Source organism: Chiroxiphia lanceolata, chromosome 3, assembly GCF_009829145.1.
Source record: "Chiroxiphia lanceolata isolate bChiLan1 chromosome 3, bChiLan1.pri, whole genome shotgun sequence".
Classification (NCBI taxonomy): domain Eukaryota; kingdom Metazoa; phylum Chordata; class Aves; order Passeriformes; family Pipridae; genus Chiroxiphia; species Chiroxiphia lanceolata.
Window position 1 is genome coordinate 23,045,680 of NC_045639.1, and position 27,891 is coordinate 23,073,570.

At 44.1% G+C, this 27,891-nt stretch overlaps 1 protein-coding gene across 6 annotated transcripts; it reads left to right on the top strand.

Annotated features, from left to right (window-relative positions):
- The first annotated feature begins 4,297 nt into the window (after window positions 1-4,297).
- Window positions 4,298-27,216, top strand: RD3 (retinal degeneration 3, GUCY2D regulator). Of its 6 annotated transcripts, XM_032681572.1 has the most exons (4): window positions 10,969-11,222; window positions 13,162-13,287; window positions 15,291-15,605; window positions 23,183-27,216. In XM_032681572.1, exons 1-4 carry the CDS (start codon window positions 11,098-11,100, stop codon window positions 23,478-23,480), a joined length of 864 nt encoding a protein of 287 aa, XP_032537463.1. In that variant the 5' UTR covers window positions 10,969-11,097; the 3' UTR covers window positions 23,481-27,216. The 6 variants fall into 6 exon arrangements, with proteins under 6 accessions (XP_032537468.1, XP_032537465.1, XP_032537467.1 ...); XM_032681577.1 differs by lacking the exons at window positions 10,969-11,222; window positions 13,162-13,287 and adding an exon at window positions 4,298-4,425; XM_032681574.1 differs by lacking the exons at window positions 10,969-11,222; window positions 13,162-13,287 and adding an exon at window positions 4,573-4,709.
- The last annotated feature ends 675 nt before the right edge of the window (window positions 27,217-27,891 follow it).

Genomic DNA, 27,891 nt, shown 5'->3' on the forward strand with positions numbered 1-27,891 from the left:
GGTTTTAGGGTGTAGTAACAGGCAGATTTTGTACCCTGCATCTTTTCCTAGAGCGTTTAGAAGAAGCACCTGTTAGACCCGAGGAGGATACAGGCATGCTCCAGAGCTCTGTCCGGCTCACTCAGAGTGGGAAGAGTTGGCTTTCTTTGGGAGCTGCTGCACAAACAGTGTGATCCCATGGGGACTTGTTTGAGTTTTCAGTTCTTGCCTCCAGAGGATCTTACTGCTGTTGTGTCCTCCAGTCTCAAATCCCAAACAGTTTCTTAGGTATCCTTGTCTTTTTTCTTCCTCCTGCTATCTCCTGAAGGGGTTTTATGTGTTAGTTTCTTGCCCAACACATTCCATTAAATTTCAGTAATATAACAAGTTTAGGCACTGTATGGAGAAATAATTAGATTCCCTATGTGCTTTGTATTTGTATTCAGAGAAATGACAGTATTATCATTACACACAGCCCTCTTTTTTTTCTTTCTTTTTTTTTTTTTTTTAATTTCCTTCCCAAATCAGCTGAATTCCCACCCACCCCCTCTCAATCCCCATCTTGCCACCCCCACCAACACTGATTTCAGTAGACTCTGGAACAAACTCAAACAGAGCATGGACAAAGCCTTGTTCCTGTTGATTTTAATGGCAAAACTCCTGTTGAACTGAATTTTGAACAGTAAGAAAGTCGCTCTTGAATGAAAGAGAACAAACAATTAAAATCCTCCTGGGACTAATGTAAATCTGTCAATTGTTGTCAGATTTGCAACACTGTAAAATAAAATAATATGTATTTTGGTAAGACAGAGACAAACCCCTTCAGATATGGTGTGAAAGTAGTTACATCTCTAGTACTAGAGCAATTTTCATCACATAGTGAAAATTAATGTTTAAAAAATTATTTCCCCTATAAAGATGACATCATGGACTGTGTCAGCTTTTGTGATTGTGGTCATTTTAAAAGCGAACGACCTTGACAACATCTTTGAAGATTATTGTTTGTTAATAGTGCACATTAGAAACCAAGCAATCACAGAGAATGCAATTAAGTGCATAATCACAGATATTTTTGACATCTGTCTACTTATAGGTTCTATGGCATTTTTTTGCATCTCCCCCCCTTGTGTCTTCGATTAATTTATCATGACCATCTGTGTTGTATTTTTTGCTGCTCAGCTTGCCTCACTACATCTGTTTTTTGGCTGAGTATTTCATGACACTTCATCATTTTCACTCATAGCGTTAAAAGTACAGAATTTACATTTGCCCAGTTAAATTGCTCAGTTAACATAATCAGCAGTTAAACAGACCACTACATTTATGGCAAACGAGTCTTTAAATGGCAAACAGAAAGGCAAGACGGAAGCCACAGCAGTTAAAAAACTGCACACCATGTTTTCTGGTGCTGCACAGGGGTTCTGCCACGTGCCGGCTCTGAATCCCCAGCTTCCAGGATGTTTCAGAGAGAAGAGGGTATGTCATGGCTGGAAGGGTATTTGGTTATTGTGCTCTGGATAGTCTCCTCAAGTATAAGTGTTTTTGAGGTTCACAGCAAACTACACTCTCTGCATCAGGGTTAAGGGTGCTCTTGACATACACAAGGAGCAGCGTAGATCCAGTCTCCCTTCACCCATTACAGTCTGTCAGAGGGAAAAAGCAGTTCAAGGTGACTGCACCTAGTGGGCAGTGCAAGCAGCAGAGAAGAAACATTTGTAGGTTTTTATTTCCTAGTGCTACTGGGGTTAGAGGTATAATGCTCCTAGTAGATAACTCATTCCACCTCCCTACAGTGAAGTAAATTTTCTATTGCTTTTCTAGAATCCTCTGAAATATTTAGCTTGGGGGCTCATCCACAATAAATATTTGGCCATGATACAAATCTTTTTTCTGAAGTCACTGCTTATGCCTAATTTTCTTTCCTTATATTTCTTCCTTTAATTAATACAAATTTTAAGCAATCTTTTTTCACTCCTGGCATTGTAGCATCCTGTGATTCTCTTTCCTATGGATTCAGGATCTCTCTCTTTTAGTAAATCATAGCAACTGTAATCTTCTCCTAAAAGAGGGAAGGAGAGGAAAAACCAGCATCAGAGCCTACTCAGATACTGTAACAGGCCTGTTGCTCAGGAGCTTGTATAAGGTGACAGGAGAAAGGCTGTTCACTTTAGTCAGAGCTATCTTTGTGACAACACTGTGGTAAGTTCATCCAGGAGTCCTTGATAAAGTACAACTCACTCTGAATAGTTCCACCTAACTTTTCTTGAGAAAGCCCTGTATACTGTGTCCATTATCCAGCTGTGCTCTGGAACACAACATCCAAGTATCTATCTTTTACTGACCCAGGACACTATTTTCTGAGTTGATTTTTTTAACCTTCTGAGTTGGTGGTTTCTGCACACCTCTTGCGGGAGGTCACACCCCATGGCAGCTGAGGTATCAAATCCAAGCATTTAAGCCTTAGTGGGCACAGCCAATGACCCAAACATTGCATATAGAGGGAGAAAGGGTACAGCCCCACAGTGAGGGGAGAGAGAAAGAGACATGTGCTAGAAAAGACATGGCAACTTTGCTAGTTATTCTTAAATGAGCCTCAGTCTCACAAAGGCTGGGGACTGCTGCTGGAGACTGAATGAACTTTCTCTTTTTTTGCTCATAGTGCACTTCTGTGTGGGTGGGCTGACTGGATTTGAAGTAAACAGCAGGAAGATGATCTTCCCAGTGAATGAAAAACTGTTCTGCTGAGAGAAAACAAGCACTACAAAAAAATATGGCAAATAGCTCTGGAAGTGGCACTTTTCCAAGCAAGGTTTTAAGCCTACGAAAACGCAACGTCCCCTCTGTGAGCCCCATTATATTAATTGTCACACTTCACCAACTAAGCCAAGAAACAGCAGGCCATATATAACCCTACCATATTATATGTGCTTTTTTGTCACCGATTCAGTGAGATTCTTTGCTTGTGGTTGGACCCATGCAGAAGATAGCAGCAGCGTGACTGCTACTGGTTGAAGAAGTCCACCTTTAGAGCCAGTGTCCATGGCTTTGACACCGAGATATGAAGGCTCTGCAGCTAACATCTGCAGTGTTAGTGATGTGCTGAGCTGAGTCAGAGAAGCATCTGACAAACCATGAAAACAGTAGTCTCAAATGGACAGCACTACAAATTGCAGTACGGTGAAAGTTAATTGTCACGACATGTGCTGGAAAATGTACCATTGAATAAATCTTTCCTTCACCTATGTTACCAGAGTGTTGCTTCCAAGCAACTGATGATTTGAGTGCTGACTGATCTGATAAATCATATCAGTACAATAGTATAAAAATCCTTGGCTTCAACTCATAAATAAGGTATAGGAGAGATGAACGATTTTTCCATTGTGAGGCTTATATATCTGCAAAGAAATGTTCCTGAAGATATTCCCCAGTCATCGTTGTCTGTGATTCAGGGCAGGAACTTCCAGGAATTCACTGCATTGGAAATATAACCTGGAAAATATATCTCTGCAAACTGGATAGTATGCTGGGCTGGTGTTGAAGCTCAGGACAGACATGTAATCCTCCACAGGTAATTAGAGCAGAAAATGCTTCTAATCTCTTTGTTAGTCCAGCTGTAATTTTTGATCTAATAATAAACTGAACTTTAAAAACCCCATCCTCGTACATTTTAATTTAGACTGCACTGGGCATCTTTTAACCTGTAATTTCCTTACTGGCCTGTTTTGATTTATGTGTGTACTGTACAGACATACGTAGTCTGAAACACCACTGTCCTCTGGCTGTGTGAGTACTGCATAAATACCAAGATATCAGAATTTGGGCCATAATTCATGAAAGCTTTTCAGTGGGGACATGATTGACTTTACACATGTGCTTACATTGCACGTGCCCTTGAGTGGTGCCAGCAGTCCACGTGCTCTCCTTACCCAAGGCTGTAGGTCAGCAACCCTCTGGCGCAGCCTGGCTCTCCTTGAATTTGATGGGGGTTTGACCAATGACACTGGGGATTGTTCTGTGCATTTTTGTACTGCAGTAAGAGTCAGGATCAGAAGCTGTGGGCTCACGGAGGTCACTCTGGCCACATGTGGCTGAGACCATCTAGTCCAGCCTCCCTGGAACAAGCAGGGACATCGTCGGGTAGGTCAGGTTGCTCAGAGCACTGTTCAGCCTGACTTTGGAGCATTCACCACCTCGCTGGGAAATCTGTGCCAGTGTTTCACCATTCTCATTGTAAAAAACTTCTTCCCCTTCGCCTTCTCCGTGCCCTTCCAGATCCCGTGCCGACCCCAGATCCTTCGTCCCTGCAAACCCAGTGAAACCCGTGTGGCTTTTGCGGTCGAAACCCCTGGGACAGCTTTATCTGTTACTGAAGGACATGGCGAGAAACAAATCGAATAGATCTAGTTACCGTGCCGTTATTTATCGGTGCAAATTCAATCTACAGAGGTGAGTCCCTGCGGGGGGTCAGCGCCGACTCGGGGCCGGGGCCGGGGCTGGTGCTGGGGCCGGGCGGACGCCCCATCGGAGCGCACCGCCCCTGGACCAAATCGGGTTATCGTAGTCGCTATGGGAACGGCGCCGCGGGCGGGGAGCGGGGGCAGCCGGCGGGGAGCGGAGGGAGAAGCCGGCGACGGCTCCGCTCAACTTGGGCGAAGCGGCGGCGTCGAGGCGGCGCTGCCCCGGCCGCTCGCTGCCTGAGCGCCGGCGGCGGGACGGGAGCGGTGACCGCGGTAAGGAGGAGGAGGAGGAGGAGAAGGAGGAGGAGGAGGAGGAGGAGGAGGAGGAGGAGGAGGAGGGGACGACACTGCCGGCGGCGGCGGGCGGGGTGCCCGGCGGGACAGAGGTGGTGCCGAGCGGAGGTGACCGCTGTCTTTGCCGCGAAGAGTCCGCGGTTGGGGTGTCCCTACTCCCGCCGTGCCGGCGGTGGGGTTTTGGCCGCCCAGCCCGAGGGGCTTCTGTGCCCGCCGCCCTCCGCCGGGGACAGCGCCGGGACAGCCCTGGGGCGCCGAGCCGGGGGGGCGACGGCCGGGGGGCGAAGGGAGCAAACGCCGCTTTACCGCATTCAGAAAGTCCCAGTGCTGTGAAGTACGTTCATTTCTTCAAAGTGCCGACTCAGCTGCAGGTTAGAAAACCCCACAAAGTTTTCATGTTTTGAAAGGACTTTTAAGTAGGTGCCGAAGTCTGGCTAAGCCGAGAGGTGCCAGCTCTTTGCCGGGTGACTGTGTCCGTGGAAGTACTGGACCGAGCCCTAATCGCTCAAAAGCACTGCCGTAAGCCCAGCTGTTATCCCTCGTCACCAGGGCTAATCCATGCCCCCCTGTGGGTTTAAGCTTGCTGTGCCAGTTTAGAGGGCTTGACTTCAAGCCACGTCCTCTTTCTGGTACCCTCTCCGCTCGCTCCGCGTCCATCTGTCCGCACAAGCAGCGGGAGCGCTGGTGCCAAAGGTGAGGCGGGATGGGTGGGCAGGGAAGGGGGCCAGGGTGCTCCGACAGCTCTCCCAGGCTGGGCTCGGGCACGGCTGCCTGCATGGATAAGCACTGGGTAACTGGTTACGTAAAGAACAGGCAGTTGAGGAGGAAAGCATGGTTTGTGCTGCCTTATGACACTTTTAAAATCTCTTAGATTAGACACCTGCCCTACTAAGTATCTTCAGTGGGGAGGTCCAGTATTTGGGGTACCCAGGCAGGTAGCACTAACATCAATCAGACAGCTCTGGAGTTATGGCAGTGCAACTAAGAATAGACTACACTGTATATCTCTTAAAGCTAACACATTAATTAAAATCTGTCTCAAGACAGAACTGTTCACTGCTTATATGACAGCTCTCTCTATATCCACAGCTGGGACGTACAGCTACTGCAGGGCAAAAAGCATGAGCTTTCCCAGAGCTGCTCACAATGCTGTAAGTGATCTCAACAAAGACAGGCTTAAGTTTTCAAACTGTAAATTTAGCTTTCTTCTTTTGTGTGCTAATTTTACAACGGTATTTTTAAGTAACTCCTGTCACAAGGATGAAACTGGTCCTAGTATTCTCCAGTACAGAGAAAACTCTCACTAGAGGCTTAGTTCTGCAGTGAATAGAGCCAGAGTGAGACTTTGGGGGTCTTCAGTCAATTGTCTTTCTGATAGATACTGTAACTATGGTTCAGTACTGGACAGAAGTGTAAAGAAGTCTGTTAAAATGGATTCTCACCTTATGATGCAATGAGTTACTTCTGCTTTCACGGAAGAATTAGTCCTCAATCTGGATGGAGAATGCAAGCCTCACCCACCTGTTTTCACAGCACTTAGTCTGGTCTATGCCACAATATATGATTAAAAAAAAACTTCAGAGAACCTGATGAGAGGTGAAATATCCTTTTGCATCTGAGTTTCAAACTCTTTCTGTAATTCTATAGATATAAGTATTTACAGTGGCTGACAGCATTAGAAGCTCCAGTCTGTGACATTACTTGCTTTATTGCAGTAATACCTTTTCTTTTTGTGGTTTGAATAACTAATAACAGGAAGGCTATGGGTCTGTGTTACCTTCTGAACTGTCATTTACATGGCTGAATGAACGGTGAAGAATACTTTAGGTTCCTCTGTCCTGACTGGAAACCTGGCTTTGTAGTCTGCAGAGATCAAAGCAAGATATAGCATTGAAGGTGCGTTTGATCCATCATGGCAAGACCTGAGCAATATATACGAGTTTTAATAACAAGTTAGGCAAACAGAGCAATTCAGTGTGTTTTAACTTCCTGGCTTCTGTAAGTCTAGAAAACAGTTTAGTGTAAGTTGTATATAACAGAGTGTTTTTATGGCTGCTACTAGAAACATTGTTTAAGGAATGAGTGGGAATTTGGCACGATAATAGTCCTGTTTCTCAACAAATAGAACTCATTTGCTCTGATAAGTAGACAAACTGTAAAATGCTGCTCTGCTTCATAAGTACATTTGAGTAGCACCCACCCTTTTGCTTCTGCAGCTAACACAAAGATTATCTTCTGTAGAGTCCCAGCCATCAGTAGAGCTCCAGGCTATTGCGCCCTTCCTCACTCTTTCTTTAAGATCTGCAGCCTGGATTTTCATCTGGAGTTAATCAACACAGCTTTCATTTATTTCAGTAAGGCAAATCTGTTTTCTATTAGTGCAGCTTTACTGTAGATCACAAAGCTGTACCAGTTGACCAGCTACCTTTTCTCATCAAGTTTTGGCTAGTGATTGAAAAACACCTTTCTCATTCATACCTGAGCTTGGGGCGCAGTTCGTGCTGAATTCTTGTTCCTTTACCCCTCTTGCAAGCAAAATGTAGATGTAAAATGCACCAGGTAGACTTGTTTGCTAAAAGATCGAAGCTCTAAGAATACATTACACACTACATAAATGCTGGGGGGCGAGAGAAGTTTCTGTCTTGCAGCACCTTGTGGTACTCTCTGACTGCCTGGTTTACCTCTCTGTCCGTCTGGTTTACCTAGTGGTGATTTTTACAGTCACTCACCTTCACTAAAGGCTTAAGCGACATGTAACTCTGTGGCAATTACACCAGACATAGAGTCAGCCCATTTCTGTAGTGCTGACAATGCAAAGTCTGCTGGAGAAAAGTGCATGCAGGAACGAGAGTACATGCTGAAGGGCAGCATGGTTCTCACGTATTTCTGAGCGCACTCATCCCTCAGAAGCAGACCCGGGCAGCAGCAGGAGCTGTCAGCCTGTGGCAGGCAGGTCAGACCATGAGCACTGCCCTGTTAGGGGCAGACAGGCATTACCTGGCATCCAAGGGCCTGCTGGCTGCCACAGTGCCCTGTCACAGCTGGCTCACTCTTGGATGCTGCTGTGAGGTCCTTTTTGCTACCCTTAAACACCTGCAGCCATGAAGACTTGTCAATAAATAATGCAGCGTTTAAAGCTTTAGCTCGACCCCCGGCACTTCTCTTTTTCAAAACTCCTTGCTACTTGTAATAGGGTCATGTGCCTGGATACATTTTAACCACTGGGATTTTTCAGGTTTTTTAGTCCAGAAATAGCTTGTGTCCATCACAACAGGGAATCTGTATGCTTATAAAGCAAAACACAGGTTCTCTGCTGTGGTCTATAAGCAGACTCCTGAGTGTCCTCAAAAGTTCTCTCTCTATTCTGCAGGTCAGAATGAGGAATGCTAGTGTGTTTATATAATTATATTAGCATTGCTTTTAAATTTCTTGATTGAAAAGCCCTACCTACTGCTTTTCCAGCATTAATTGCCTCGTAGCATCTCAGATTGAGGTTATAATAATTTCCACTGAGATTACAATTGCATGGTAAGTAGCTGTAAACACCTTAGGCTTCTATGTCACTAAACAAGAAAGACAGATAGGAAATAGGATTATTTGTAGGATTCTAGTAAGGTAAAAGTCTCTGTATGGAGAGGATAATGGTAAGTAATGGCAAAAAAAAAAGTCATAGAATCATAGAATATGGAAGGAACCCCCAAGGATCACTGAAGTCCAGCTCCTGGCCTCTGCGCAGGACAGTCCCAAGAGTCACACCATGTGCCTGAGAGTATCATCCAAACGCTTCTTGAACTCCATGAGGCTTGGTGCTGTGACCACTTCCCTGGGGAGCCTGTTCCAGTGCCCAACCATCCTCTGGGTACAGAATGTTTTCCTAATATCCACATTAAACCTCTCCTGACACAACTTCAGGCCATTCCCTCCGGTCTTGTCACTTCCAGAGAAAAGAGATCAGTGTCTGTCCCTCCATTGCCCCTTGTGAGGAAGGTGTAAACTGCTGTGAGGTCTCCCCTCAGTCTCCTCTTCTCCAGGCTGAACAAACCAGAAAGTGGTGGAGAAGAGAGAACAAGGATTCTTTCACAAAGATATGGTGGACTATATAAATAAAATTGAGAAGGTGTTGGCAGCAGTTTCTTAATTAGAACTTGCTAAGATTCTTAGGAACAGAATTAAAATATCTTTGTCCCAAGAGAAACAGAATTTGAGATTCATCTTTGATGCTGTCACTACTTAATGCTACTTCCTGCAGGTATGGCCAGTAGCATAGCCATGACCACAGTTTCTGCCTGAGCAGCTGGTTAAACATTGCATCAGGTAGCATGTACAGAATTCAGAGATGGGTGTAGCCAAATCAACTGTAGTATACCTATGAGTTGCAGTCCAGGGAGATATTAGATACCTTTCACTATCTGAAGGACATTGGACTTTCTTGGATAGAGTAATCCAAACTTTACTAAAGAAGTAAATAATTTAAAACAAAGTTTAATATGCTCCACAGTTTTGCATCATCTCTTTTCCCTGTGACTGCATGTCTTTTAAAAAGTATAATTATGAGCAGAATTTGGGGATGGAGCTTGTCCCACTTATTTTAAAAATAATTTTCATTGTTTGTTACCCTCTGATCTGGCATGTGTGGAAAAAGGCTTGCATGAACAAATTCTGCTCTCTGACTGTAGTAGGAAGGAACTACCACCCACAAGAAGGGAGAGAAGGCATTTCCCAGCTCCTCAGCCCCTTTTGTTGGTATGCTTTTACTGGATGATAGTGGATTTCCCAGGAATCTATCTATAGCCAGCTGAGTGACAATCTTTCTATTGACATCCCTGGACTTTGGATAAGATTTGAAGCCCCTTAAGACTTCTCCTGCTCTGACACAACTACCACACCCCTAAGGCTCTCGAGAGTCACTGAGGATGGTCAGTAGTACTTCTGGACTGAGAGACTGTGAAGGCAAAGACAAACCACAGGAGACTTGTCAAACCAAGGACATACCTTTAGAGAGAGTGCAGCTGTATTCTCATTTTTTTTCAGAAATGCACATTTCCCACCCTCTGCCTACATTTTTCTTGTCCTCGAGAGTGTTGCAATCTGGGAACTAGGAAAAGGATCAATGGAAAAGGAATTTTTTATTCTCAGAAGTTAATTTTCTATACACTAAACAGGCCCTGCTGATTGACTCATGTTTTACAGAAAGTAGCCCTGCTGTAACAAGTCTTAGCAAGTGGTGATCTAGCCCACAAGAGCCTGAAGGAGACTGATGTCTGTTGGGTTGTATGAACAGCCTCTAGCTGGCCAAAGAACAGCCAGAGAGAAGGTTAAGGAAACAAACTCCCTTTGTTGGAAAAAGAGCTAGGAAAGGCTGAACTCCTGTTTTAGGAAGGTGAAAAACCAGATAAGGCATGTGAATGTTGATATTTCTGATGATTCTTTGGTGCATTCTCTGGAACAAAAAAAAATCACATGGGGAAATATCAGAGAAGGTAAAAAAGTGGAAGATGAGGTGAAATTGTACAGAACATGCCCTGAGAAAAGAATGGGAAAGCTGTAAAGTACATGAGGAGAAAAACGCAGGAATTGCTGACAGCATAGAGAACAAAAAGGAGTTTTGAAGGAAGGCAAAGCTAACAGGAAACTTTTCCCTGAAAAAGTCTCAGAGGGACTTACTAACAATCGTTAATATTTGAAGCAACCCTCTAGAGGCTGTGAGAGAAAGTAAGATATTCCAGACTTCAACATAGCCAAGGTAAATATGTGCTTAACTCTGTGAGGTGCTTGGTCAGACTTGCAATCAACAGTGTGAGGGGAAGGCTTGTCTTCTAGGCAAAGGTCTAGGGTCAATAAGACCAAAGTCTTGAAACCCAGATCTGTTTCTGGAGTGGAACATACATAAACCCCTTTGAAATTTTGCTTAAATAACACTAGAGGAATTTATCAACTGGATTGTGTCACCTCCCAGGATAGCCTCTTACAAGGAATCAGGAAATGGACTAATTATACAACAGAAAGATGTGTATTCAGCTGGGACAATGTCTCTTTTTTAAAATAATTTTAATGTGGTTGCTTGCAAAGTGGAAATTTGTCCTTTTCCCCATTAAGATGGTCAGGCTGTAACTTCTGCCTTCCTTTAGTTGTCCATATCCTGCTGACAGTCCTTCCAGTTTTTCCAAATAGGAAAGCCATTTTGAGTCAGTTAATTATTAGCATGCCTGTGAACTTTAATTTAAAAACAGCAGCCACAATTAATGGAGCCCACAGTGTTTTCTGCAGGCTGCAAAGGGCAGTAGTGGGTAGAGTGGTGGCTTGTTGAGCCTACTAAATAGAGATGGCCACTTGCCAGCTCTCGAAGAGAGGAGATGATGGATGAGAGATGGGGACGGAAACCATCTCATACAAACAAGACTCCCTTAGGAACAGCCAGCACAAGCTGCCAGTGTGCATGAAATGCTTGCAGGGGATTTTCCTTCACTTGAAAATAGGCCATTTCAGCTGCAGGTGAGTGCTTTCCTTCCTTTATATCTTCTCCTGTGGAAGCAGATTTTTTAATGTCAGACAAGTGGAAGTCCCATTCAGAGCCTGTGGCATTCATGTTCCCACACCAAAAGCAAATCTGCCTATTACCTCTACTTTATGAAAGCTCTGTGACTGAGCAAGGCTCAGGTTCAGCAGGCCTTGCTCAGACAAGGTATGCAAAATATTTTTCTGTTTATCTTCTGCAGTACTAGTGCTAGATGAAATGGTTCTCATGCAGAATGCCTTGCTTTGAGACAGACCTATGAGAAAAAAACACATAAAGGCAGTAAGAACAGCCCAGAATCATGTGAAAGCCAGGGATGTCAAATTAGACCCCAAGTCTCCTTGCTCTCTTTCTCAGTCTGACAAATAATTTCCTCTCTTGCTCCTCTTCTAATGAAACAGCTGGTGAGCTAGGAATAGCTGGAAGGGCATTCTTCAGCTTCACACTTGTACTGATTGCCTCCTAATGCCCCTGAAGTCAACAGAGTTAAATCAATGCGAGACCAGGTCATAGCCAGAATAAGCCCAAAGTAAGCTAACACTTTGCTGGTAAAATAGAGAAGGGCATGCTCACCTTCATCACATGAAGGCACAAATGGAAATAATAATGGTACTTTAATTGGTCAGGTACCTGTAAAAGCTTACAAAATATTGCAGTTGTCACAGAAGCTGAAAAGGAACAGGAGACTTTAAATTATTTACAACAGCTTGTGGCCTGTTATGCTCCTCAACTTTGTTAGCAGGGCTCACCTATGAGATATACAAGGGTTGATGAGGCCAAGGAAAAGGTCTTCAGTTTTAAAGATCTTCACCCTTATTAATACATAATGGTGAGTGGAGGCCACCATGCAGCAAGATCCAGGTACATGTGTGAATGGTGGGATCATGGAGTTGAAGCTGTCAGCACATCAGTTCCAACCTGAGTTCGTTCATGTGTCTTGGACAAGTAAGTCAGCAGCAGACAGCCAGAGCACTGTGTGGTGATTTGAGAGCTGTTAACTGGAGTCACCCTGGTGAGAAAAACAAATGAAAGGACCCGCTGCTCCTCCTCCTCCAGAGCACAGAAATGAGACAGGAGCAGGATTACTTCCAGCAGCTGCTGACTGTGACTGCTGTCATAAGGATAATCATAGCTGATGCTCCAGGGCAAAGCCAGTTACAGCGATCTCTCATGTATAAGTGCTGCAAAGTAGCAAAGGTGTTAATGTTTACACAGTCTCAGGAGAGCACCTGCAGCACCACACCAAGGTAGCTACATCTGTGACCTGTTGAAGTTTTCAGCCCTTTTATGTCTTCCTTCTGAAGAAACTGGTATTGCTTGCTGGGAGAAGTAGGATATAGGATTAGGGAAACTAGTCCTTTGGTGCAGTTTGGCAAACTTCCCGATTCTGGAAAAGCCTAAGCATTAGACCCTGAAATAATTTCAGGCTTGGGCATTGTACAGACTATCCAGGTTTTTGGAGCATTTTTCTTTAATGATGTGATGTATTTACATAGTATGAGCATTTTTGAAAGAGAACAAGGCTACATTACGAGAAGTGATAAAGGCATGAAAGCAACTTTTCCTCATATTGAGGGCAGAAGCCTACTGATCATTTCTCATCCAAGGAGTCTGGGAGCTCGTGGCTCTCAGCTCTAGTGGGAGTATTGTGTAGTTATGAGCTTCTGATGATTTGCATTGTCACTAAAGGCCCTAGACCCCAGTGTGAAAACTTAAAAGCATATTTTCTCCATTTTATGTCTGCCTTTGTGTGTGTGTCTCAATAATGAGGATTTGCTCAGGCCCTGCAGAATCAGACTCTTTAATCCATTGCCCTCATGTTAACTTTTGACGCCATGCCCTGATTGGGCTGCTGCCAGGAGTAGCCTTTCTGTAATCCCAGCTGCAATCATTGTTTGTGCCACCCCTTCTCCCTAGGGGCAAATGGAAGGGAGCAACAAGGCACGTAAGCGCACTGTGTGAAGAAACAGATGCTGTTTTGCTCCTGTTCAGGTCCCTAGTGCCTGCTTTGGATTCCATTGTGTTTAAATACAAGTACAATAGGTAATAACTTTGTTCCATGCATTGTCCTCCTGAAGGGACAACATGAAGGGACTGGCTGGGTGGGGAGTTAATTCCACCTTTTTCTGAGCTGATTGATGCAATTTGTTCTGTCTTCTAAGTGCTGGGTAATGCCCCAGAGGTAGAAACCTCTTACTTAGAAGTAATAACAGTTTAGACCTTGGTATGCTTGTACTTCCATCTCAGACCAGCCTCGGTTCCCTTGGCACTGATGGTAGTGCTGAAGGAATGCTCTTGCAGGAAAGCTGATAGTTGGACTTCAATCTATAGAAGGTGGTGTAGCCTCCCCTGCATTCAACAACACATTTGCTAAATAATGGTTAAAGCTCTTTCTGGCCTTGTAGCTAATGCTCCTGGGGGTACTACCCAATATGGGTTAGCTCTGCTGCTTATGTTACAGCAGCAAACCTACCCAGGTGTGTTTGGTGGGAGTGGCAAGGTTTTTGGAGGGGGGTGCTACAGCAGCAGCTTCTGTGAGAAGCTTCTCCAATGTCCAACAAAGCCAAAGCGAGGCTCCAAGGTGCAGCCACCACTAGCCAAGGCTGAGCCCATCAGCCCAGGTGGGAGCACCTCTGGGATAACAGATTTAAGAAGCAGAGGAGAAAAAAAGAGCAATAGCAGCTAAGAGACAGGAGTAAGAATATGGGAATGCAACAGCTCTGCAGACCCCAAGGTCAGCACAAGAGGAGGTGCTCCAGGCACCAGAGAAGGGGAAGGCCATGGTGAGTCAGCTGTGCCCCTCCAGAGCATGGACGTCCACGGGTGGAGCTGATATTCACCTGCAGCCCCTGGGAGACCACACACCAGAGCAGGGGGATGCCCAAAGGAGGCTGTGACCCTGTGAGAAGCCCACACTGGAGCAGGCTTCTGGCAGGACCTGTGGCCTCATGGAGAGAGGAGCCCCCACTGGAGCAGGTTTGATAGCAGAACTTGTGACCGTGGGGGGCAACCATGCTGGAGCAGTCAGTTCCTGAAGGACTGCACCCTGTGGAAGGGACACACACTGGAGCAGTTCATGAAGAATTGTAGCCTGTGGGGAGGACTCACATTGAAGAAGTTCATGGAGAACTGTCTTTCATGGGAGGAAACCCATGCTGGAGCAGGGGAAGCATGTGAGGAGCCACCCCCTGAGGAGGAAGGAGCTGCAGAAACAACATGTGGCAAACTGACAGCAACCCCCACTCCCCATTCCTCTATGCTGCTGGATTGGGGGAGGTAGAGACTTCATGAGTAGAGCCCAAGAAGAAGAAAGGGGTGGGAGGAAGGTATTTTAAGATTTCATTTTATTTCTCATTATCTTACTGTGATTTGATTTGTAATAAACTAATTAACCCAAGCTGAGTCTGTTTTGCACATGACAGTAATTGCTGAGTGATCTCTCCCTGTCCTTTTCTCAGCTCACAAGCCTGTCTCCCCTGTCTAGCTGAGGAGTGATAAAGCAGCTTTGGTGGGGTCTTGGTGGACACTGGGGTCAACCTACCACACGGGTCACCTATCCTGCCTCCTCCCTAAGGATCTCCTGGCTAGCATGTACCTCCCAGCAATAGTTTGGCTCCATGGATTGATTTTTCACATGTAGGGTTGCTGCAAGCTTGTGCCCTCCCATAGGGGTACAGACAGGCAAGCCCTAGCCCCAGCTCTTCTCTGTGGGCAGGAGAGGGCTTTCCCAGCCTAGCCTGGAGGAAGCAAAGTATCCTTGTAACTTGACTTAAGGTGTAAGAACCGTGACTCATTTTAATTACATGATGAGTGGAAGTTAAGGGGACAGTGCCTCTTCACCCTTTGTCTCACCCTCTGCACAAGTTGGCTGCTCTGGGTGAGATTTTTCAAGGTGCCCAGCACCAATTATTTCCAAGTGGCTAATCCAGTAGCAATTTTAGGTGAACAACAGACTGGGGGTGTGTGGGGCAGAATGTTCTCGGCTGAGGTTGTTGATGACGGCACTGTTCTTTTTCTCTCCTTCCCTACCCTCAACCCACTCCCAGTGAAGACACACAGAGCACTATGTCATTGGCATCCTGGTTCAGGTGGAATGAGCCCCCAAGCCGCATTTCCCAGAGGAACCCCACAGAAATGGTGGTTGAAACGCTGATGATGGAGCTGAGCTGGCAGATCAAGCAGGCAGAGAAGCAGCAGCGAGAGCGGGAGAATGAATATCGCAAGATCAAGACTGGGGTGGACTACGGCTGGCTGGTCAGCTATCCAAAGCACAACTATGATATCAGCCCAGGAGAGCGGCTGCAGTTGGAGGATATGTGTGCCAAAATACATCCTTCCTACTGTGGGCCTGTCATAGTCAGGTACAGTAAAAGATGTGATGATACAGACCTTTCCTTTCCCCTTTTCCTCCATATGATATGCAAAGAGGGAATGAGAGTTGCCAGGACCAACAGAACCAAAACTTGGCATCCTGTATGATAAGTTCTGTTGGGACAGTGTCTTTGTGGAAGAAGGGAAATCTAATGTTTTAAGTCAGTTTAACACGACATTATTTCCTCCAAGTTACTAAATGCCATCTCCCCCTGAGACTGGCTTGAGTACTTTATGCTCCTGAACAGTCAGAGCAGCTTTATCTTGCCTGATGAAAAGTCACCATTTCAATATTGTGATGGCTTTTGCTTCAGACTTTAGAATCTTGGAGAAATTGAGGTTAAGAGAGACCTCTGGAGGTATGTACTTTGACCTCCTACTCAGAGTAGGGCCAACTTCAAAGTTAGATCAGGTTGCTCAGGGCCTTGTCCTGTCCACTGTTGAATATCCCCAAGGGTGAAGATTCCACAGTCTCTGAATAACTCCTTTGGTGTTTATCCACTCTCACTGGAGCCTTCATTCCTTGATTTAGGCTGTCCAGCAGGTCTATTGAGGCACTTGTCCTCAGTGTCCAAACTAGCCAAAAAGTGCTATTATTTTTTTTCAGCCTGTGAGCCAGGTATTCCCAGAGAAAGGAGGGACTTGAGTCTCCCTCCTCTGCCCCCTCCACACCCTTGACATGGAGTGAGATGCAGGTGGGGCAGTTGGATTGAACAGCTAAGTGGTGCTTCTGACTTCTGCAGTGTAGATGTAAACAGGACTTGCTGTTGAGCCTTTCAAGTGTTAGACATAGGATTGCTGCTTGCCAGCTGAGTGACCTTTCGTGGAAATGCCTTTAGAAACTCACCTAATTCTGCCTTAGCATCCAAACTGGAAGGGAAGGGTGTGGCTCTTTTTCTTTTGAGGTGGCTGTTGTAAGTTAAACCCTTACTTGCATTTAGCACAGTGCAAGTGACAAATAGTGACTTTGAAGCCCACCTTAGCCAAAGCAAAGTTATGAAATGGGCCTTTATAATCAAATTCCCCTGTTCCAACATGTTCTTCAGTTGGGATTAGAAGACAGTCCTTGCAGGCCATATACAAGGGGGGTCTCAGCACTCTGCAGTCCCTCACTGCATATGCTGACACCTGTTTTCCCTTGAAAAAATGAATCTACAGTGCTTGAACTACAACTGTAAAAGCAATGGAGTAGCCAGGAAAGGATGCCAAAGCTACCTCTCTAGCCCTGGGACTGAACCTTAGAAGCAAGCCGGCGCAGGCCTTTGTTGAAAAGAGGGCCATGGTGTCAGAATCAGAGATCGTTCAGTGGCCAAGTTCTCTCCACTAAAAGTTTGCTAGGCAGCGCCTCCCTTGTATTTGTATAACTCCAAGCTATGCTGTAAACAAGCCACTCCAAATCCCTTGGGGTTCAGAGTTATTTTCACCATCCCCAGGGTCACTGAGCGGGGCCTATCTGGCAAACAGGTTATTTCCATGAGAGCAAGCTTCAGCTGCTGGACCTGGGAGGCCCCAAGGTTCATCATCTCCTTCTGAAAAGTATTAAGCTGAGCCACATACAACTTGCTCTGCTATTTTTTAGTATTTAATTTTTATTTTAACTGAAACAGATCATGCAAGATGTGTGATTTCAGTGCAGCTTGTAGTGTCGTTCACTGTTCAGGATTCAGCATACTGCTGGCAGTAGATAAACATACTCAGCAATGCTGGTGGGCTCTATGTGGGCATGATTGAAAAAGGCTAAAACCATCCTCTTAAAACTCTTACAAATTGCTATTGTAGGCTATCATAAGTTGTATTACAGCATGATTCAAGAAGTGGCCTGTTTTTGTTCCATACTACAGAGTTTGCATGGTTCGCAGAGCCACATAACAAAATGAGGCTTGCATTACTTTAGTTGGTTCAATTCCACAATTGAGAAGGGAAAAATCATAGCCACAAAAACGGTGAAACTGGATTGAGTCAAAGGTCTGAATGGTCTGAATGTGCAGACTGTGTGTGAGAGAGTGGCCAGTAGCATCAGTGTAAGGAAAATAGTAAAGAATAAGGCAAGAAAATCCAACAGTACAGGCAATTACAATACCTTATATACAGCATCCAACTAATTGTGCCTTGTAACTGGGAGACTTTTGGAGCCAGAAGTGGACTTTTGGTCCAGAATTGGCTGATGTGGCTTTTTCTTTCAGTGGTTTGTTTAGGTTGTGGGGGGTCTTCTATTTTTGAACACAAGTAAACTTCTAGCATTTGTGGCACCCTGTGGAAGAGTCCCACTCCTGAACTACAACTCTGCTGTAAAAAACTGTGTTTTGCTTGCCTTTAACTCATATGTCCTAGTTTTATTCAATAATCCTTTCATCTTGTGTTCGAAATGTAAACAGTTGATCCCTCTTCTTTTATAACCTTCTAACCGAGAGCTCTGTGATTCCAAGAAATCCTCACTGCTGACATGGAAACAAAGAAAAAGAATGGGGCTTGCCATGTTAGGAGCTGAAAATGTACAGGAGAAAGAAGGAGCATGCAATTTAATTGAAAGACAGCCAAAATTGGACAAATGCTCTTCTCAGAAAGTGAGATAAGCTAGGGATTTTAGTAACTTCCCCAAAATTCCACAAGATGAGTATAATAGGAATTCAACAGAAACCTTTACATTTCCAGTGAAGTACTTTAATAACAAGATCATTGCACCACTGATGTTTCCTCTTGAATACTCTGTGACTTCATAATATGCAGCAACATCTAGAAAAATCTTCCACAAAAAAACCCCATCTATGAGCTTGCAGTTGGAAATTGAAATGCAGAGTGTGTACCCTACTGAAGTCCTTGGTTCTGACTGAAATAGTAAGCTTGATCCTTTCCCTTCCCTTTTAGGCATTTGAAGAGCTGAAGTCCTTTTTGATGTACTTGGCAAACACGTAATACTTAAATAACACAAGTAGCAGGTAACTTGCAAGACTGCAGAGTTTGTTTTGTTTATGTCATGCAAGGTCTCCTTCTTTGTGAGACTGAGCTCAGAGTCAAAGCAAGAACAAAACATTTTTGTATGGGTTGTCAGAGATGTCACTTCATTCTCCAAAGGCCTAAATGATATCCAAACTGTCCTTTTCTGTGGCTACAGTCTCATCTACTGAGAGGTAAAGTTTCTATAAATTTGTTTCTTTAAATGTGGAAGAGGCTGGAAAGGAGCACTTCACAAATGAAAGGGTTTTTTTCACATCCAGTTTGCTAATTTTGTATTTTGAGTCAATAGAAATCTCTCTTTGAGTCTGTTGGAATTCTGGAAGGATTCAAATACACTGCAAATACCATCAGGTATCTGGAGACTCTGATTCACCTCATGCAAATAAAGCTATTGCATTCAGGAGTAACTTAGCTTTAGGTTACTGGGTTGGAGATCACTGACTATTTAAAATTAAATCCTGGAGCCATTTGAAAGAAATGACAGTGAGGCCTTTGGTACCTGACTGCCATGGTTAAACTGAACAAGTAGACTAGTAGGTAACAAGTAGGTTACCAATACAAAACTCTAGATTTTTGCCATCTTAACTCAGAGCTTTAGCCCTAATCAGAGTTAGTGAAGGTCTCTTTAATTTCTTTTGGTTTCAGCAAAAGTGAAACAGTGGGTTTTTGTTCTTCTCTGCCCAGAGGGAAACAAAAAAACCCCACTAATATTGAAATGTAAACCTGCATTTTGGTGACCCAGATTGTTAGCAATAACACAGGCTAAGGACTGTAATTTTCTAAGGTTTGTGTATAGCTGAAGTAGCTTTTCTAGAATGCTTGAAGACAAATGACTAAAATCAGAAATGGATTTATTTACAATTATGAGCTTAAGTTTGAGGTGATGTGATATAAGTGTTGCAATTAGTGTGAATGCCATAATTCTTCAGGAGTCAAGGAGCCTTCTCTAGCAAAGCTGTTCACAGTGTTACACTATAACCAGAATTCCTGTTCAAAATTCAGGAGTCAGCAGCTAATTATTAGCACTAAGCACCCCACATTTTCTTTGAATTACTAAATCCACTTAGAGGTCCCAATTCAGCCAGGCACTCAGGAATACACTGAACTATAAGCATATTGTTTAAGTCCATGGACTTCCATTGGATTTAGCAGGTCTTTAAAGTTCAGGCTGTACTTAGGGAACCCTCCGTACTGGGAACCTACAGAATAACATAGGCAGGTGACAGTGCTTTAAAAGAGCAGTGCCAGTATGAGCCAAGTGCAGCCAGATTCTTAAAATCTTTAAGAAAACAGAAGGGTCACAATTTGAAAAACAAATTTGTTTGAATTGTGATTAAAACACTGCCTGGACTGGGGAATGTGCTCATCCCTATGTATGCCTATAGATCTGTCCCAGGCTTCCGTGCTGGTTCAAGGTGAGTTTTGTTGACAGTCACGTCTGCGTGACTTGCATGATGTCTTACACAGCAGTCTCACAGCTTGTGTTACAAGATAGATAGATAGGTAATGCTTTTATGATGAATAAGGAAACCCTGTTGAGGCATTTCTAGATATGGTTGTGCAGTTGCCTAGTTTGAAACTGTTCCATGCAAAAGCATAAGGGTGTTAACCTGTGCTAGAAGATAAGTGAGCCTTGTGCAATTTTGTGTGCTAAATTCCACTGAGCAGCTTTGAGTGGAGCTTGTTTGCCAAGGTGAAAGCCCATATCCCTTGATTCCAGTGGTTTTGCTGTTTTTATACATTGGGTGTTCTGTGCAGAGAGCAGATTGATGGATCATCCAGCACACCAACTGGCTTTCATTGATAAGCGGGTAAGATGGCTTTGGTTATGTGTAGGTGTCTGCAGCAAACGTCATCTGTCCTCTGATACACAGACTGGTTTAGCTACACCTCAGCCCTGATAGCCTGTCCATCTTTTCTGCTGAGAAATATCTGTGGTGTGCGCACCTTTTGGATTTCCTGCACAGGCTACCCCTTACACAAACGTGCCAGTACTGAAGTTAGGTGAGCATTAATAAAAGGATAAGGTAATTCATCTTATTAGGGGACAGAAAAGGCTCCCCTTTCCCTTCTCCATCAGAATGTGAGTGGCTTTTCATTGGGTGACTAGCAGACAACCTTTTGGATTGCTTTCTCTTTGTTTCTTAGACCTGCTCAAATCCATATGAAGTAGTTTTGATGTTGGACCTGATAAGTCAGAGGTAAATCTTAACAGCAGAGTTCACAAAACTATTCTTACTGTCCTAGCTAAGAAGAGTGCAAACAGGCAGATAGCTGTGAAGGTGGAAAGTTACTCTGATTCTAGAAAACTATTTCAGCTAAATTGGTTGGGAGTGTTATTAGCAACACAAGGCATAAGCATTAGAGCTCTGTGCTATCAACCCACCCATTTCCTCTCTCGTTCCCAGAGCCAGTCGCTGGTCCAGTAATAGCCTGACACATGCTGCTACCTGCTCTGGAGCCACAATCCAGCAGTATGACACACAACCTCTAAAACCAGAGGCAGTGATGAGGCCTTTTGGGTGCACAATTGTCAACAGAAAAAAGGAGAATGTACTGATATATACAGATATAAAATATGACAGCACCTCTCTTTAAAATACATATGGAGATAAAATGATGGAATGACTCATTTAGTTCACCTCTGCAATAAAAATCCTTTGAAGGTGCTTTCCCTGGTATACTAATAATAATGTTGTGAAGACTTGGGCTTCCATGCACTTATCTGTCTATACTTCAAACAGGATAAAAGGAAAAATATATTTATTGTGAAAACTGCATTTTAGGCTCTTTGATAACACAACTGAAGTGCCTCCTCAAAAGGCAGAGAGAATGTTTGCAAAGTGCAGCAAATCCCTGTTACTGCTGTTGTGTGCTTACCCTCGGCAAGACCTAGTCTCTTGCTTTTACAGGCTGTTTGGCATCACTGTGTAAGTACTTATGTACCACTATGAACTACAGTGCCTCAGAGGCTTTTTGCACCCAAATGTTCAAAGTTTAAAAGGTTTTGGTGAGGGGAGGGAGACTAAGAATTCATCCAAAGCAACTGAAATAGCTTAATGCTGAAAGGGGCTGGTGACTTCTGCTGACACCGAGTTCCCTTGGGAAGCAATACTGACTGGTGTCTCCACAGCTGGACATGGAGCTGCCAGTACCTGCTGGGAGAGAAAGGCACTGAACTATTTGGGATACAGCATGATGTCAAGATATATGTCCAATAACAGGCCTTGGCAGTAAGAGTCAAAATACATAAATGCACAAAAAGTCTTTTTATTTTCTCTCTGGCTTTCTTCCTGTCCTTATTATCTTGGGTACCCTTTGGCACACCATTAAGCAGTGCAATGCTAGATGTGCTAAACTCCCTGTTACATTCCTAGGCCTTACCAAAAAACCAAGAGTCAATATCTTCTTCTACCTGCTTCTGATGTATTAGGCTTATTTAAATACAGCCCTACTGTTTTCCATCCTTGTTAAGTTCTGTTGCAGAAAAATATCAGAATGCTTACAGACCTTATACACTTTAGCTTCCATGAAAAACAAATACCTGCATTCTAATGAAGTACTAGTTCAGCTCTCTGTCTGCTTGTAGGTGCAATTTTTATAGTAAGAAGTGAGTATTTATTAGAAGAGTACCTATATTACCCTCTGTCATAAAAACATACTGTTTCAGGACAATTAGCATATCTACATGACTGCTGTGTGAGCCTAGGGAGTGGATCCCTCACTCTCCAGGCTGGGGACCAAGTCGCCCAACAAAGTGTCAGCAATGGCATGCTCTCTTCTTTACCTGGCCAGTGGCCCACTCAGTGGCTTCATGAAAACCATCCTGCCCTGCACCTCATCTTCCTCACCTGCAAAATAAACAGTGGTGATTCTTTTCACTTCCTTGGTATTAAGCTAGTTTACTAAATCTCAAAAAAGGCACTGAAGTAATTCACAGTTATCTAATTAGATACAGCATGATGCTGATAATGAACTGAGCCAGTTCATTATCTTACAGAAATCCATTGGAAGACGAAATACCACTTCACTGAACGTTAGATATTGAAAGACTAGCAAACAAAGAAGAGTTTTACTGGATTTTTGTTTATCTAATGGCCATTGGGTATGGGGAACAAGCATTGGAAAAAGGGGAAGTCTAGTGGGCCTTTCCCTGGTCTACCCTCAGCTTCTAGTAAGCTGCAGTTAAGGGACTGCAAGGATTTGCATTTGGACAATCATATTTAATCAGTGCCGATAGGGACATTTTCCATAAACTTGTCTAATAATTTTGTTTCTTAACTATTGATAGCACTGACTTCTGGTTTAATAAGTATTATGTGAAAGAGCACTTCCTTCTGTTTCAAACTTGCCTTCTAGCTTTGTTTGGTTCTCCCAACTATCTTTTATGCTTATAAGAAACAGTGATTCATTGCTTCCTTACATTCCATGGCGTGCTTGTGATTTTAGAGACCTTGAGCATATCTTCATGGCCCCTCCCTGTTGTTGTTCCCTTCAGTCCAGAAAGTCCCATTTAGCAGGAAAGTGCAAGTTCCAAGCCTAGCACAGGGATTTGGCAGCAATCCGTAAATTGATGTTTTTAATCAAAGCTGTGCCTTGACTGTGCTTTCAGATTCCGGCAAGTTGTTGCTGAATATGAACCAGAAGCACAGGAAGTATCCCGGCTCTTCCGGTCTGTCCTGCAGGAAGCTGCTGAGAAGATCAAAGAGGAGGAAGAAGCCAAGAAGCTTGCCAGGCAATGGAACACAAAGAACAGAACCAGCCTCTCCTTAGCAACATTTAAATCTCGGTCCAGGATTTCCCCGTTCATCAGTGATATCAAGACCATCTCCGAGGATGTGGAACGGGGCACCCAGCCCACCAGAAGGGTTTGGAGCATGCCAGAATTTCGGCACACCAAGGATTTCTGACTCTATACTGAATAAGGTTTTTAGACAGTGATCTTCCAAAATCCCAGCTAACCCTTTTTTAGCTCAACTATTCCTTCTTTGTTCCAGCTCTCTCTTCCTGCCTATCTCTGTCTTGGAAGCTGTGTCCATAGTAACTGCAGCTGATGCCTGCAGCGGATCATACAATTTATTACCAAACATGGTAGCCTTTCCTTTAATTTAGTAGCTATTCAGTAACCTTAAGGGCAAGGCTCACTTACTATCTCATTTTTATTACTGCTCTTTTGTGGAAAATGAATTAGTTCTGCTATGTCTGTCTTTTCCCTTTCCCCTCCAGCCTGGATGTAGTTATCTATAAAAACTTTTGGCTCGAGCTACTGAGAGCTGCTGCCTGGACCAATCTTGCTGAAAGCAAGACAGCCACTTAAATGAGTGAGGCTTGCAGGATCAGGCTTGTGAGGTAAAGCTAGTATCTGATTTGGAACTGAACTTCCTCTTCCAACTAATAGCCTTCTTCAGTGCTACAACAAACTTCACAGGTAACCTCAGCACTGCTCTTGATCCACTTTTTGCTGACAGTTCACAATCCAACCTGAGTAGAAAGAGACCCAAGCTTTTTGAGATTAAAGACCAATATTATTCCACAACAACCAGTTTATGCATGTTCAGGTTTCTTCGGTATTTTCTCTTTTGTGCAGGCAGAACCCCGTGAACCTTGCACCTGCAGAGTAGATAGAAATTGAACAACCTGCTATGTAGATATGCAGGTGGATACCTCAGAGCTGTGTCAAATGCTGTTGTGGGTCCTCAGAGTTCTGTTGCTAAGGTCAGTGCTCCACCCTACATGCCAGTAATAAATCAGTAGGTTGAAATTAATGTTTATGGCCAAGCCTGAAAGAGTACTGAAGGAGAGTATCCATGTACAGAGAAGGATGAAGGGACTCAGCATTCATTGCCAGGGCTCTTTGTACAGTAGCAACAGGTGAGATTATTTGAACAGCTTGCTGCTGTGAGTGTCTGAAGGGCTCTGGAAGATGAACGTTCTGCTGAGAGCTCGAAGAAGCAGGAAAATGCCATTAAGGAAAAGCTGCTAGGGCCCTAAGTCAGCATCTCTAGGGAGAGCTCTCACCAGCAAAGGAAACAGGACAGCACACTGTGAAAGTCATGGGTCCTGAAGAGAACCCAAGGGCTAGGATGCTTTGTGGTGACCAATGGAAGATGGGGAAGGAAGAGAGGGATTTGCCTGTATGACTGGCTTTTGGGGAATCATCCCAGTGGGGTATAGCCTCCTGGAGGACCCTGTAGCTTTGTTGTTCTTTTGTCTGTTTCCAGCTCTTTTCCCTGGGGATCTTTGCAACAGCATGTGGGTTCTACAGCCAAGAGAAAACCCTTTGAAGCTGTGCCAACTCTGGGAAGAATTCCAGTGCATGAGATCTATCCTAGAGTAGAAATGTGTGGTTTCTTCCAGAGATGGGAGAAGGCAGAATAAAACAAAGATGAAGATCAAACCCTTAAGAGCTCTCTAAGACTGTGAGATTCTGGCTCTTCCTCTTTCCCCTCTGGGCTATGTAAGACTGAAGACAAGGCTTTCTTACTAGCACCAGGCTGTAGTTTCTTGCCCCTTGGTAAGCACTGCTGCCAGCAACCCTCCTAGGGACAGATAGCAGAAGCTCATCTTGGGGCCTCCAAATACAGCATCCACTTTGGGACAAGCTATTTCAACTCTAGGTCAGTGAGGGAGAGTTTAAAGCCTTCTGACAATCAGCTTAGTGTTTTTCAGCCGTATGTCCTTGTGAAGTAATGTGATTGTGTATATGAAGTAAAAACAAACGCTTGAGATACTTAGCATAGCCTTAGCTGTCTAGAATATGTAGGATCTCTAGCAAGGGATCACCACAATTTTCAGAAAAATTCTTGTTTGGAAAAAAGTCAGCCATATTTTTTTTTTAATATATTTGCAAGCCACTGTATGGTACTGAAGGCCGAGATGAGTTCATGAATTTCCTGCTACAGCGCTGCAGTCATTTTATTTGCACTTATGTTCTATTTGACACTTTCAGTATTGACTGTATTGATGTGATGTTTGATGGACTACTGGAAGACATGGGACATTTTGACACACTGACATAAAGCTCTTTGTTACACTACAGTGTCAATAGTGTGCTCACTCTTTCTTAAGGAAAATCAGGAGTAACTAACTTCCCTACACCAATGTACAAAGACAAGGAATCACCTGAAGGGTGTTCACACTATCACAGCAGCCTGTGATCACACTGTGCCCTTCATTAACAACTCCCAGCTAGCAGATACCATTCTCCTGCAAGAGCCAGCCAAGGGAGACAAATCTGATCTTTGGTGAAAACCCTGCATGTTACGGAGGACAGACTGTGGCAGTGCTTGTGACAGCGGTTTTGTTTCAACTTACCCAGCATTTCTAATTCCACAACAAAATGTAATCCAAACTTTTAAACAGTATCACTCTCCCTGTACTGTTTCTGCAGGTTACACTGTGTGAACTGAAGGCAAAGGGATATTCGGATACCAAGCTATGGGAGTTCTATTCTCACTCCATGTTATCTAGTACTCCTAAAGGGATAGAAGTACTACCACGTTCATGTGTGGCCAGCTGTTTGGAGACTGACTGTGACCTTCTGCACTGTGTGTGCAGCAGCAGGTACTGAAGCAGAGCTGGAGAAGTGGTTTGGATGCACGACTGTTGCACTCTGCTTGTGGTGCTCCTTTTCCTTAGGAATGCTGTAGACTGAACCATAAAAGAGCCTTTGGTCACAGCATGTAGCAACAACTACCCACTCATGTTTGCCTTGTCCTAATTCCACATTTCTGTGTGGCTAAATTAGCATCTTAGTTCAAATCAGGAGCATGAAACTCCTAACTGTTCCCACCTACTGTGCTGTGGTCCATGGCACTGGGCACACACGGTGGGCAAACAAGATTGCTTTTGGCTGAAGCTAACCCAAATGATCCAGGTGGCTTATAGCTCCATAAAGCTAGACTAATGGTGGTCTGAAATAAATCCTCACAAAACTTATGTAGAGTGAACTGATAACTGTCTGACTCTACAGCTCTGCTCCTCCTGGGCTGCACTACTTGCTAGCGTAGAAAAACTAAACAAAACATTTCTACACAGCCCTAATGGGACCCTCTGATCTGTTCTTAACACCTCCCTAGAGCTAGTCCAGTGTCTTAATTCTTTAAGAAGAATAAAAAGTTAACTAGTAGTACATCATCATTAATGTACAAGAGTGAACTGAACAAGAATCATTCTAAATCCTCAAAGATTCTCTCGGAACTGAGCAGGATTTTGGTATCAGCTCAGAGCATTACTGTTGGCCCACTGCTGATAGCGTTGTGCTGCCCAAAGGACACCGTCACACCCAGCAAAAAGCAGTCCTAGACTTGCTATACATTCTAATGAGTAACAGCAGCAGCTCAGTTGCGCTGCTGGGCTTCCAAGGGCTAACACTTCTCAGAGGCACTACTCACCTGAGGGAGGCTGGGCAGCCCTGCTTCTGGGCCTTCTACAGATGGGCCTTGTGCGGAGGCTGTGGCAGCCAGCAGGGGTGTGCAGTGCAGGAGGTGAGTCTCCTCACCCATGTCGGCACATAGTTCAGGCAGCTGTCACGCCACAGGGAACTGGAGTAAGCTCTGCGGGAAATACCTGTCTGCTGACATTGCACTGTTTATATATTTCATCATGGAACCTTGGAGAATTAAAGCAAAGCTGTGGAATATAAACTAACTGATTTGTACTTGTTGTCTTTAATTAAAGATCTCCTGAAATATAACCTGTTTGCATCTAGCCAAACGCAACAGCTGTTTCTCTGCCCTACTCTAATGTGTGTGTATCAAAGGAGGAAGGCAAGAATGGTAAATGTACTTGATCTAAGCAAAAAAACCCATCCTCTCTCTACAGGCTACAAATGCAACTGCCCATCTTCCATCTTGCTACCTCTAAAAACAGATCTCAAGATACAAGGTTTTAAATAACCAAGATTAAGCAACTGCAAAGGTCTGGAATTCTCTGAAGCTACATGATTTACAGATACAAGCTTGAAATCATCAACATGCTTCCAAGCACGTCTTACATTAACCAGGATTACCACAAAATGAGAAGATATAAGTGACAAAATGGATGTTTTGTCACCAGGTATTTTTGAGTCACTCCATTGATTCCATACCTGATCCTGGGTACTAGAACACCTTAATATCATCAGATGGTCCCAGATGACTCAGGACTCCCTCTGCTAAGCATCATACATGCAAAGTATGCATGTATCCCCTTTAACAAAGGGGAACATTTTTTTTCCCCACTCTGGTGATCAGACAGATGAGTGGTTCCAAAAGGGGACTGTGTGAGTACAGAGGGTTAGTAAACCACAGTGGTTTAGATGCAGCCTATAGCACAGGGCTT

Coding starts and splice junctions, on each gene's coding strand:
- RD3 (XM_032681572.1), top strand. CDS start 11,098: ATGGGGACGGAAACCATCTCATACAAACAAGACTCCCTTAGGAACAGC. Junction 11,223..13,161: donor ATAGGCCATTTCAGCTGCAG/GTGAGTGCTTTC, acceptor CCTTCTCCCTAG/GGGCAAATGGAAGGGAGCAA. Junction 13,288..15,290: donor TTTAAATACAAGTACAATAG/GTAATAACTTTG, acceptor ACCCACTCCCAG/TGAAGACACACAGAGCACTA.